Source organism: Ascaphus truei, chromosome 18 (genome assembly GCF_040206685.1).
Source record: "Ascaphus truei isolate aAscTru1 chromosome 18, aAscTru1.hap1, whole genome shotgun sequence".
In the NCBI taxonomy this organism is placed as follows: Eukaryota; Metazoa; Chordata; class Amphibia; order Anura; family Ascaphidae; genus Ascaphus; species Ascaphus truei.
This window is the reverse complement of record NC_134500.1, coordinates 10,474,948-10,488,200: the sequence shown is the minus strand read 5'-3', so window position 1 is coordinate 10,488,200 and position 13,253 is coordinate 10,474,948. Positions and strand designations below refer to the sequence as shown.

The 13,253-nt window shown below is 46.1% G+C and overlaps 1 protein-coding gene across 4 annotated transcripts in view; it reads left to right on the top strand.

Annotated features, from left to right (window-relative positions):
• Positions 1 to 532: 532 nt before the first annotated feature.
• FURIN (furin, paired basic amino acid cleaving enzyme) overlaps positions 533 to 13,253 on the top strand; it is a 101,573-nt gene continuing 88,852 nt past the window's right edge. For 3 of the 4 annotated variants that reach the window (XR_012788890.1, XM_075575483.1, XM_075575486.1), the window contains exons 1-2: positions 967 to 1,331; positions 10,200 to 10,617. Coding sequence is in view for 3 of the 4 variants with exons in the window: in XM_075575483.1 (XP_075431598.1) it covers positions 10,438 to 10,617 (180 nt within the window). In the remaining variant the exon portion in view is untranslated. Of the gene's footprint in view, positions 943 to 966; positions 1,332 to 10,199; positions 10,618 to 13,253 lie in introns of those variants that run through there. The other variant, XM_075575484.1, reaches the window with a different exon arrangement.

Here is a 13,253-nt window from a genome sequence, read left to right as displayed (position 1 = left end):
GCATTGGCTGGGTTTGCAGTGGAGGACATTTATGATACTAACACCCCAAATATAGCACTGGTTTGGTTAACTGCCCTGTCACACTTAAAAAAAAAAAAAAAAATGTATTATAATGTCAAAGTGTAGGAACTATTTTTGAGTAGGGGAGCTGTACATGCAAAATCAGTAACATACATAACCATGTCAAAATATAACCGGAGGACGGGGGGGGGTGACCCTTTCTAAGCCCCTGTGTGTCACATTAACTTAGATGCACCGTAAAGATCCCCCACTGTGCAGAGGACACGAGTCCGTCTGACACCCCCATGTCTAGCGCTCGCAGGAGGGCCCGGGCTGCGCATGACGGAGAGCGGCCCTGGAAGAGGCGGAGGATAGGAAGCAAGGAGGGGAGGGAGAGCAGCCGGGGTCCCCTCCTCGCCTCACATACTGGTGGTTGTTGCTGTTGTAGCAGTGACGCGGCATCCGGCGTGAGAGGTCTTTTGTCGGGGGCGGGGGGGTGAGGAGTGTGCGTAAGGACTGCCAGCGAGCTATGGGGGGCGGGTAGGGAGACGGGGTACGGGGGGGTCCTCCTTCCAGTCTGTACAACGTTCTGACTGCAACCGTTCTGAAAGACAAAACATAACACGCCGTGGGAGGGCCCCGCTGGGAACTCGCCCAGAGTCATCGAACGTTCCAAAACAGAACGTTGGGAGGAACCTTTGAGCTTTGCCTGGGAGCCGAACGTTCCAAAACAGAACGTTGGGCGCTACGAGCTTTGCCTGGGAGCCGAACGTTCCACCACAGAACGTTGGGAAGAATCTTAGATCTCTGCCTGGGAGCCGAACGTTTGTGTGTGCAGGAGTGGAACGCATGGAACTCTGCCCGGGAGCCGCCGCTTCCAAACGCAGAACGCTGGGGGCAAATCCCCACGCGTGGGATGCACACGGAGCGTTTCTAGCTGCTGTAAGTATGTGGACAGGTTCAGACTTTACCTGCGCTCACAACTGACTTTTTTTTCGGGGGAGGGGGCGTGCTTCCAGTTCATTTATTATTTTTGGTCTCCTCCCCCGTCCGGGCTCTAGGAGGGGAGGGGGGGTTGTGTGGGTGTGTAGACTCCGGACTGAGGGACTGGCTTTGCCTGGAGATGACGCTGCTCCCAGCGTCCCACATAAAGAAGATCAGAGGAGGGAAGGGGGAGTCGGGCAGTCAGTAACTGGCTGGGGGAGTGAGAAATTCTACACAGAACCCTGGATCACAACCACACACAGAACCTCCCACCCAGCGAGTTCCCCACGCATTGTTCTGCCCACGAACACCACGAAATACTGGGCTGCGTGTCCGAGCTGGAACAGGTGAGTGCCTGAAAACTACTATTGCGTTTATTCCCTTCTCAGTAAGGGATACCTGAAAAAGGGGTTAACCCTCCCCAACCTCCCCTTTTAATCCACACGTTGATCCCTCCGTCACCGAGGGAGTTAACACGCTCCCCGTTTTGACCCCCTGTTGGCCAGGCTGTTGGGGGGGGGGAGGGGGTGTCTCTTGCCGGGACTCCATCAAGGGGTTAATAATAGAGGGGAGTTGAACCCCCATGAGAATGTGTGACTGCGAGTGAAGCCACGATTCTTGTAGACCCCCTTCCCCCCCTAATATGTCATGGAGGTGTTACCTCCTCACCTGCCTGAGGAACCCAGGGTCCAGCAACGTCCATACCCCCTAGCAGTGAAGGGGTTAACAAGTGCTTTTCACATGGGGGGGGGGAGGCTATATACAAATATAATTAACTCTTTTGATGCCAGTGATCTATGCAGAGCGCTGCTTCTCTCTGCTTCCAAGCTCCAATGTAAACCGGATTGGCTGTGCTGGTAAGGAGCCCTTTCATGCCCCAATGTTGGTTGGATTTTTAGGGTCTATATCCCTTGTGTATGTTCTTTCTGGGCTCTTTGAGGCTCAGGACTCCTTCTCCCCTAAGTTTCCGTGCATACATGTTGCACTTCTCTGTCAGAAGTATCCTCCTTGTATATTGCACCGATGGTGGAATAATGTCAGGCTTGTATCTTGGGGTTAGACTGAACAAGTATTTTGTATAACCTGCTGCTGGGTGAACAAGTGCCCTGTTTATCTTGCTCGCCAGGTAATTATACTGTAACATAAATGACGGCACTGTCCAAGTTATTGAACCTCCTGCTGTTGCTTTGAAGAGGCATTGTAATGTAGTTAAACCCACCCCTACGTTAGCAAGAACTGGAATTAATATATTGGCATTTGCTGCAGATAATGACCATCCCTCCCACCTATGCATCCTACTTATTATCAGACCCTATTACACTGCCAGCGGTTTTTGTTCCCCCCCCAATGAGGTCTCCTGTGTCTACCTCAATCAACCCCTTTTACCATATCCATCTGCACAACTTTTTCTTCCCTTTTTGTTGCATTGTCTCATGCTGTATCATTTCTTTTTGTGTTATCAGTTTAAAAAGTATCGGACTACAGATAAATGGCTCTGCTCCCGCTGTGATGAAAGGCCCTTTCCCCATATCCTAATAAACGTAAAACCTTACAGACATGCCTTAACACTGCTCTCCTTCTGTCTGTTTCCATTTGAACATCTTTTCCAAACTCTGAAACCTATAATGTTACCCACACAGGCATTCCTTACAAATCTTCATATCGGCTTTGATCTCTCGCTATGCCCTTGCTAGACTCCTGCGCTCTGCCCATAGCTGTCTCCTCTCCACCCCTTTAACCTCTATTACACTCTCTCTAAACCTTTTTCCCTCACTGCCCCCGTACCTGTCTCCCTCGCAATCCGTATACGCCGAGCGCCCGCTCTCCCCACCTGCAAGACAAAACCTGAAAACACATCTCCTTGACTGGAGCCTCATAATACCCTCTACTTCTGGCTACTGTCCCACACCCACGTCACTCCTACCAGTGACTTTCAATTACTGCACTTATTCCCTCACCTGCTGTCTCTGGAAGTCTCTCACCATACCACTTAGATTGTAAGCTCTCCGGGGCAGTGATTTCCTTTCCTATTGTCTGACTTTGCTGCGCTTATTGTAGTTTAATTCCCTGTCCTTGTAAAGCACTGATTACACTGTGGGAGCTATATAAATAAAGACACGCATACATACACACTCACTACTGTTCACAAACATTAATCTTACCTCTGTTCAATATGCCATGAAGCCATCTTCCCATGCTCAGAAAGATCTTTGTCCCATGAATAGTGTAGATCTCTTCTCCAGCACTAGGGATACAGTTTTACAGCATAATCAAAAGGGCTTATAAATGATGCTGTTAATTGGACACACATCTCCCATGATAGAAGTAATTTTCAGTACCAGCTTTGCTTCTTGCCGCCTGTATAGCATACAGTGAGGTGACTTGGTATAGTGTGAGGTGACTTTGTATAGTGTGAGGTGCCTTGGTATAGTGTATCAGTAGTTCTACACATGCTACCAATATGATCACAATGAAAATACCTGATGCTTTGGTTATTTTTATACGGGTGCGTGTCTGGCATTTACCCAAACACTTAGCAGGCATGTTTCTTTAGAATATGGGGAGGCTGCAGTTTTGGAAGGGCCCGGGGAACACACCCAGCTATAGGAACATATATAGATTATTTATTTTTTCTTTAAGTTCCCATTTAATGTCCCATGTGACATTCAGGAATGCGAATGCACTGCTGCTTTTGAGATTTGAAGTATATTTTATGAAGACAGTGAAATTGCACAGTTCCTATACAACTCCAAGTCTGCGCTAATGGGGGAGAGAAACAAAAACAGACATGTAGATTTATCAACTCTGTCTTTGACCTTTTTTGTCTTGTGGGATATTTCAGGGTCTTTTCTGACAAATTGCTGGCAGACTCTGATTCTGCAAAACTAACACAAAAATAAACACAGTCGCTGATGAGGTCCTTGGGTTAAATTCCCTGTGTTAACTCCTTTTTTTCCTTTCACGTGGGATTCCAGAATATTTACATGATGACAAATGTAAAAAAAATATCCTTATTATAATACATTTTATTGTGGGTTTTTAAAAAAATAAATGTTATCCTTTTGCTGACGAGTGGGTGTAACTTATTGCGAATTGATTTCAAGTGTGTTTTAAAAAAGGGGTTAATCCTTTGAGATCACAGGTGGCCAACTCAGTCCTCAAGGGCCGCCACCAACACCCCAGAATTTCAGGATATCCTTGCTTCAGCACAGGTGGCTGTCATGACTGAGCCACCTGTGCTGAAGCAGGGATATCCTCAGAGCCTGGGGTGTTGGTGGCCCTTGAGGACTGGAGATCGCCACTACAAGGTAAATTTTTCCTTTTTTTGTTTTTCCGTCCTGATGATTGTAGCATAAAATAGTGAATACTACTTTCTGCTGTTAAGAGATTTCACATAGTAAGTATAACTAATATTCCTAATATATGGGATATCGCTATGTTGTACCTCCATTCAAGTTGGAATCGAGCCTTAAACTCAATTTAACAACTAATACTATTCCAAGAATGCTTTAGTTTCCAAGTTGAATGCTTTAGTGATTCTGTAGCCTTTGCCAAATTCAGTGGCGTTGTGCCGTGCTGTTTACCAATGAGGATAGCGTTACAATGCTGTGTCGTGCGCCAGAATACACCCAGACTTTTATTTCCGTCTATTAGTCGTCATGGAAGGGGTACATTAAATGCGCCTTCTCGCTCCTGGGACCAGGCCATAGGAAATAAGAGGGGCTTTGCCGGTGGAAGGGGAGGTCTTGCTCAACATGCGTTCACATCGCCCCAAACCTTGGCGCTAGAGAAATCTCCCACGTGTCAGCTGACCATGTTCCGGTGTGCTCATTTGCATGTCATTTCCCAGAATCCCTGGCTGCAGTATGCCAAGAGATAATGGGGAAAAGCAGGGGTGCAGACCTGCGTGAGACATATGAATGTGCTCACACTTGGTCTTTTTATTTAAAGATATTTAAAATTTGTTGTTGTTGTTGTTTGATAAGTTGGGCAGATCTATCTCTCTATCTCTCACTGTGCAAGTCTGCTGCTGCCATTGCATCTTAAGTACCCTAATCTGGTTGCAGCTGTGATTATTTTTTATTTTTATCTATAGGACATGTGTGCCGGTTTCCTCTCTGTGTTGTGGTCCGTATTACAATCCTTTTTAGTATTGTACAGTATTTGTCAGCGATCACATGGTTGCGTGGTATCCCAAGCATCGTTAGTTTCACTCTTTAAATACATGGATAGAGAACAATTCAAATGCCAAAAAAAAATTCCATTAAACAAAACGATTTGAATGAAGATACAAAAAAAAACAGTTTGTCTTTTCTTTGTCTTTTTACTGACCTTTTTGCATGGACGTTCTAGCAACGAGTTCCCACGTCATTCTTAATCAATGCTTTGTATGTCTGGCCTACAGTACAGCTGCTATTATTAATTGCATTACTAGAGGGAGGGCAGAGAACTTGTTCAGTGGTTGAGTACCCCACTATGTGTTTGTAACTGGGACTGCTTACCCGCTTTCCTGACGGAGGCCCCTGCAACGTATTGGAGACAATCCAAATATCGTCCTGTTTATTGATCGAGACGCCGCAACTTTATTTCGAAGGCATGCCCCGATCAAAAAGCCGATGGGCCCAAATTTACTAAGGGGGGGATTCCAATGAAGACCTCTTGAATGTGACCGTAGAATACAAAACCATGGTCAGCAGTAAATATATTACAGTACATTTAATCTTTACATACATTTGTTTGCACACCATAAGGAGTATTTATAAAATGTTTTACCAGGACGTAATACATTGAGTTATCTCTGTTTTCAAGTATGTCCTGGGCACAGTTATGATGAGAAATACATGGTAACATTAAATGAACAGGGTTATTCATTCTAAGTAACGACATTGCAGAATGATAATTGAGACCCCCCCCCCCCCCCCCCGAATATCTTTCCTCCTCACATTGTAGTACTGTTCGTTGTAATTATAGCAATGTCTTATTCTGGAGTTGCATTTTTTATTTAGTTCCAATTTTTCCCTGGAGATGCTGTGATAAAGGAGAAGTATGTGTACATCCCAATTCTGTTCATGTATGTTATTTGTGTGGAGCCTTAATATATATTTCAACACCTTCATTGCATTGCTGGGTAATGGTTTGCAGGCCCGGTAAGCACGGAAGGGGTTAATTGCGCTCAGACCACGGCATGTCAATACCTGCACGAGGCAGAGACAGACTGACTGCGGTTATATGCCACGAGTCTGCTGCAAGAGCCAGGCAAATTACAGAGGGGATCTCGGAGAGCCTTTCCTGTGGTCACAGGGCGCAGTCTTGTTTATTCAAAGTGTACACTTGGGGTTTATCAGGTCAGACTCTTGCTGGACTGGAGCAGTGCTGAGTGCCCGGCCGATACATGTTACTTTGTGTGACAGGCTGCCCAGAGCACGCATGCACACGCAGACTTGTGCATCCCTCTGTGAACTCATGCCAGACATAGGTGTAGCTCTGTCCCATTGCCGAGAAGGTAAGGACGGACTTTTGTTGACATTTTATTTGTAAAATGTGTTACCAGGAAGTAATACATTGAGTTACCTCTCGTTTTCACGTATGTGCTGGGCACAGAGTTATGTTGACAAATACATAGTTACATGAAGTGAGCAGGGTGGTACATTATATACAAGACATTGCATGTACAGTAAGAGATGTGTTATAGGCGTATGTAGCAGTTACAGACCAGATTCAAATGTGAGCCAGCTTTAGTTTTGAAAGGACTTAGACTGGTGTGTGTGAGTCTCTGGTAGTCTGTTCCAGTTGTGGGGTGCACGGTAAGAGGAGGAGGAGCGGCCGGATACTTTGCTGAACCTTGGGGACCACGAGCAATCTTTCTAAGTCAGATCTCCGATAAGTGAATTGGTCATGATCTGTGATCGCAACACTTAGGCCCATAGAAGTGCAAGTGTTTTTAACGTTGCATGTGACGTGAGTAATATGGTGAGTAACCGGCAGCCTTCACGCTGCACTCACAGGACATGAAACCGCTGCTTTTTGTTAATTGGTTGTAACGTTACATTCCCCCTGTGCATTGTATGACTGCGTTTTGAATCCCTATATTGAAAGGTTCTGGAACACGCGCACCGAGCATCGTTCTAGTGGCGGTGTCGGTCCTGAAGACGTATGGATTTGTGGGCTAACGTGGGCGGCCTTAACTTGACATTCTGTTGTATGGGGCTTTTTAAAACCTTCTTCTGCATGTGTACTGGGAAAAGGTCGCCTAACTGCCCTTGTCCACCGCCGGTGGTCACTTGTCCACCATTAGGGGGGGGTCAGTACAAGGAAGATTGCGGCCCGAAGCTGTGCCCCACAATGCCTTGCATAGTGCTATACAAGGCATTATGGGGCATGACTTCAGGAAGCAGAGCAGTGATTGACAGAGCCATGGTCATTTCCCCCCCCCCCTCCCCTCCTAATTTTCCATCCATCCAATGAAGTGGATTGGTCCTACTCTGGGACGCATGAAGAAGAGACCACTGAGGTTTGAAGGAAAAACAAATGTGTTTAATTTCCCCAGTGAAGAACTCTCAAATCTGTGCAACGTATGAGTAGTTGTATATTGGAAGTATCCACGTGAGATCACCATACCAGCTGGGAGTGATATAACACTCAGAGCGCTTCCTACTTTCTGCTGGTGAGGAATCGCAAGGGGTCAGCCCATCCCACAGTAATTCCCAGCTGTGTAATAGAGCGAACTAGGAATTGTCTAGATCAGGGCCGGCCAACTCCCAGTCCTCGAACTACCAACACGTCCGGTTTTCAGGATATCCCTGCACCACCTGTGCTGAAGCAGGGATATCCTTCAAACCTGACCTTGTCCAGGGAGGCTGCGAGAGAGAGCCCCCCCCCCTTCTTTTACCAGTACCCACATAAACACATACAGATAACGATATACCTCGGTCTGGAGGTATAAAAAGGCAGCAGCGTTTGTTTATTATATAATAATGGCGTAACTGCTAGTCCCTGCCAGGATGCTCGTTTAATGGGTTAAGTGCAGGGTCAGACGGGCCTTGACCCGCTGGCCCCGTCAACCGTAGCCGTACCCACGTGCGCCGGGCCTTTGTCGCGAGTGGGCTGGCGGAAACGACTTCCATCCGTCCCCGCCCACTTGCCTCTACCCCCCCTGGCTTTATCTCTAGCCCAGGGGTGCTCAAGCCCCCCCCAGGTTCTCAGGATATCCCTGCTTCAGCACAGGTGGCTGTCATTATGAAGCTACTACATCATTATGACTGAGCCACCTGTGCTGAAGCAGGGATACCCTGAGAGCCTGGGGTGTTGGTGGCCCTTGGGGACTGAAGATGGCCACCGCAAGGTACATTTTCCTTTTTTTTTTTTTCCCCATCCTGATGATTGTAGCATTAAATAGTGAATACTACTTTCTGCCTTTACGAGATTTCACATGGTAAGTATAACTAATATTCCTAATATAGGGGATATCGCTATGTTGTACCTACATTCAAGTTGGAATCGAGCCTTAAACTCAATTTAACAACGAATACTATTCCAAGAATGCTTTAGTTTCCAAGTTGAATGCTTTAGTGATTCTGTAGCCTTTGCCAAATTCAGTGGCGTTGTGCCGTGCTGTTTACCAATGAGGATAGCGTTACAATGCTGTGTCGTGCGCCAGAATACACCCAGACTTTTATTTCCGTCTATTAGTCGTCATGGAAGGGGCACATTAAATGCGCCTTCTCGCTCCTGGGACCAGGCCATAGGAAATAAGAGGGACTTTGCCGGTGGAAGGGGGAGGTCTTGCTCAACATGCGTTCACATCGCCCCAAACCTTGGCGCTAGAGAGATCTCCCACGTGTCAGCTGACCATGTTCCGGTGTGCTCATTTGCATGTCATTTCCCAGAATCCCTGGCTGCAGTATACCAAGAGATAATGGGGGGAAATCATGGTTGCAGACCTGCGTGAGACAGGAATGTGCTCACACTTTGTATTTTTATGTAAAGATATTTAAAATTGTAATTGTTTGATTAAAAAAAAATACACATACTGTACGCATCACGATGTAAGTTTACAGCTATTGGATCTTGATTACCCTAAACTGGTTGCAGCTGTGATTTTTTTATCTATAGGTGATCTGTACTGTCCACCAACACCACCCACCCACGTCACCCCCGTCACCCTGGTTGATGTCCCTTATAATCCATTTATAGTCAGGTTTTCATGATATCCCTGCTTCAGTGCAGGTGGCTCGGCCTTTGACTGACTGACAGCCTCTGAACCACCTGTGCTGAAGCGGAGACATCCTTCAGACCTGACCTGTTGGTGTACCTTGAGGACTGGAGTTTGCCAGCCCTAGTCTAATTCTAGGTCACAACCGAATAGGATGGAACTAACCATTGTAAGGGGGGCAACAATGTAAATTGCCTTTTTTTTTTATTTTTATTATTTTTATTGTCTTTATTTGTAACGTGTGAGGCTGAGAAGTTACATGTGTATCTGTGTAAAGCTCTGCTGACGGAGAGATCCCTCCGGGGACTCTCTTCCAGGCTTACAATAAGAAACAGAACACGTAGTGTCCAATTTATTTCCGTAGAAAACCAGTGGGTTAAGTCCTGGGAGTTTTCATTTGTTCTTAGAATAAAGTAGGCCAGGACAGCGTCCCGCTATGCTAGAATGGAGAGCCTGCCAGAAGGATTATTGGCAGCACAACCGGCTGGAATGCTGGCTGCTTCTAAGGGCTATAACTTCTTTTTATTATTATGTATATACTCCCCACCCCCTTGGTTTGGGAACACCTATAGACCAGGTGCTGCATCTCAAGTTCTCTAGAGCCACCATAAAAGGTCGGGATATCCCTGCTTCAGCACAGGTGCCTTAATTGGTGACTCAGTCAAAGACTGAGCCTGTGCTGAAGCAGACACTGATGGAGATACTTGTACTGAAGCAGGGACTCATTGAGCCATCTGTGCTGAGGCAGGGATATCCTGACCTGTTGGTGGCTCTTGAACTGAAGATGGCCACCCCCTGGTCTATATAAATCCCTTTTTTGGGATGGGGATGCCTTGTTTATTTTAACTCGACTGCAATACTTTGCTGGTAGCTGATGAGTTAATTCTGTTCTGCGTGTGCCACCTTTGGCGCAGGACAGTTATAACTGGATTATTGTGAAGTGCGCATCATTTCGCTGTAATACTCTTGTATCTAACTTTTTTTTATTTATTTATTTTTGTAGAAACCTTTCTGGATCCAAGATCTCCACCCGGCGAGAACACTCATGTTTCATCCAGGGATTAGGTTTGCCTTCATCCAGTTGTTGAAGTTTTATTGAGACCTCATGATCCCCAGGACTGACCGTGGATTCTGTGTACAGAAAGCAGACCGCGTCGCGGGTCTGAGAGGGCGATCTGAGCACGTTCGAGGCCTTTAATTGTCCACGACACTACCCCCCCCAAAGAACCCAAAGCATTCTCATGGATCTGAGGCCAAGCTTGTTGCTGCTGCTATGGACTTCACTGACGGTACTGTCTCTCCTAATCCGAGAAATGAACGGGCACCAAGTATATACAAACACGTGGGCAGTGCATATACCGGAGGGCCTCTCGGAGGCGGACAGGATAGCCAAGAAGCATGGGTTCATTAACCATGGACAGGTGAGCGCATTTTAGCTGGGTCATTTGCAAATGTCTTTACCCCCCTCCTACCCTGTTATTAATGCAGCCATTATCTCTTCTAATGCTATTTTTTTTTATTTTTAAAATCTGCGAGAGAAGTGTTTTTAAATATGATGTCTCTGGGAGTTTAATCTGGATCGCCGAGCCCTGTGTAACGGTCACATGGTGACTGCAGATTCTCTGTGTCCTTCACTACTGGACTGATCTGTAGCTCAATGATTCTCTCGGTACGTGGCCGCGTGTTTCCTTGACGTTTCTCTTGCCCACGCGGGAAGTTTTTGGAAACGGTCGAGCACTTGAGGTTTTTGTTCATATCTTGCATATCTTCCTGTGACTTGCGTTCTTAGCTCTCCGACTGTCTCTGATTTTAGTAGGCGATGTTACTCGCTGGGTGGGGAGGCTGCCAGATCAGATCTTGTTTTTGGGATTAGACCCTTTCATAGAAAGCTGTGTTTTCACCAGCCTTGGGGGGAGGGGGGGGTGTGTTTGGACCACCACGGGAGCTCACTGGGAGATGAAAAAAGTGGCAAAGGAAATGGTTGGACATGGAATGACCGAGGATGTTGGAGAAATGGACAGTTACACAAGTGATTACACTGGTTGAGACAAGTCTCGTTCATTTGTCACTGGATCCCAACTCTAGTCCTCCAGATCCCCCAACTGGTTTCAGAGGGCTCCTCACCCAGGTGCTCAAGTAGGGATACCCCTAACACCTGCTCTTTTAGTGGTCTTGGACTGCAGTTTGGTACCAGTGCAGTAGGTCATCCCAAATAGTTGTTGGTCTTCTGCGTAGGGTGGAACGGCGAGGCTGATGTGTTGTCCGAGCTAATGTGTCTACGTGTGAAGAGACTCGGGATTTTCAGGTTTGCGTGACTGAAAAACGCAGGTGGTACTAAAATAAGGCTTTCTGTCCTGTAGCCTTTTGTGTCATTGGCAAATATTTCTCTACCTGCTTATCGGTGAACAAATAGTGTTTCCCCCCCCCCCCCTCTTTGCTGTTTTGAAAGAGTTATTTACGAGTGAGGGCGTTCTCTATTTCTCTATTATAGGTATTTGTCTATACCAAAACACTCTGTATTCACTGACTATAATCCTATTTCTCTATTTCCTCGCTGCCCTCCCCCCCCCACCTCCCAAATAAAAACTATTCAGTTCTATTCTTCATATTTCCTTCTTGATACACAACACATTTCATTGTAGTGTTCTCTGTTTTTGGAGGACTGTTGATTTTGTAAAACATTATTTTGGGGGGGAAATTCTAAACATGGCAAACACTCACATTTCAACTGATCGAGGCCAGCCCTCCTTTGATGATCAAAGTGCAGAATTTCCTCTTGTCAAATTTCCGTGGATCAAAAGAGGGGAAATGGGAAGTGACGTTGAAAGGTTGTGGGGTTGATGGAAAGCATCTAGTTGAGACTCCCTCGTCCAAACCGAAGTGGAACTACACAACTTTGAATATAATGGATGTTCCATATGCTAGTTGCCTTCAATGCAACGTGGTTTGGGCTTAATGTTCACCTCCAAGAGTCACTTTACATAAATCCAAAATCTGGGATTTATGAAGACCTTGGGGTCAGCCTTTCCACTGATTTATTTTTATTTATTTTTTTTACACTTCGAATAGACAGGTTTATGGTCCCTTTAGAAGCCACTTTTTTGGGTGTATCAAAATTTGAGATGTATATTTTTGTAGAACTCAGTTTGTTGGGTTTTTCTTGTTGAGGGGGGGAGAGGGTTAAGGGTAAGGATGCAGAATGATGGGGGGGTGGGGGGAGAAAAACCCATGGGAGGGTAAGAGGATGCAAGTACTGTTACTTCATATGGGCATGTAAAACAGCCCTCAACACATTTATCTGAGCTGTGAATACCGTATGACGAGCGATTGGTAACGACACTTGTTTTGTAAGGGTGGTTCAAAAGCCGTAAGGCTCTTTTATACGAGATTGTCGGCTCAATTGGCTGTTGCCACCCTACATGCAAAGTTACAAAGTTTGACCAGCTGCAGTCTCGCCACACGGGAGGAGAGTGATATGGGTGACTGGTTTATCTCAATTGCCGAATAATATAAATCTGGGACAGCATGGTTCCCATATCCTCAAATGTATTGGATTTGCCCCAGATCTGGGTTTTAACTGTGGCAGTGGTCGAAGCAAACCCGTGTTTCCAGTTACTGGCAATAGCGTTCTTAGCTGCCGGCTGAATGTGCTTAATCAAAGCATCCAGGTCTCTGTCCATGTCCTCGGTGCTGTCTCCCATCTTTCGTGTTGGCCGGTTTATCGCCTTCAAGCGTCTCGCAGATAAACTGATGTCCTGTAATGTCTTTCCTGGCGTTTCATAGAGTAACTGCTACTATCCAGCAGACTGTTCTGTTGGCTTTACTGAAAGATGTTGAGAACACTGGAGATATATGGTAAGAGCCTCTGTGATATATCTTTTCTAAGGGGTGCAACACTGGGACATACCTTCAAGCCCATTCACTTGAATAGGCTGTAAAGATGTCTTCTTAGCATAGCACCGCTTACTAAACTTGGGCCTGTGTGCTCAACGGGTGCCTATACAGATCGTCAATTCCAGAATCCATCTAAAGTTCTTCAGGCTTTTAAAGCGCAGTC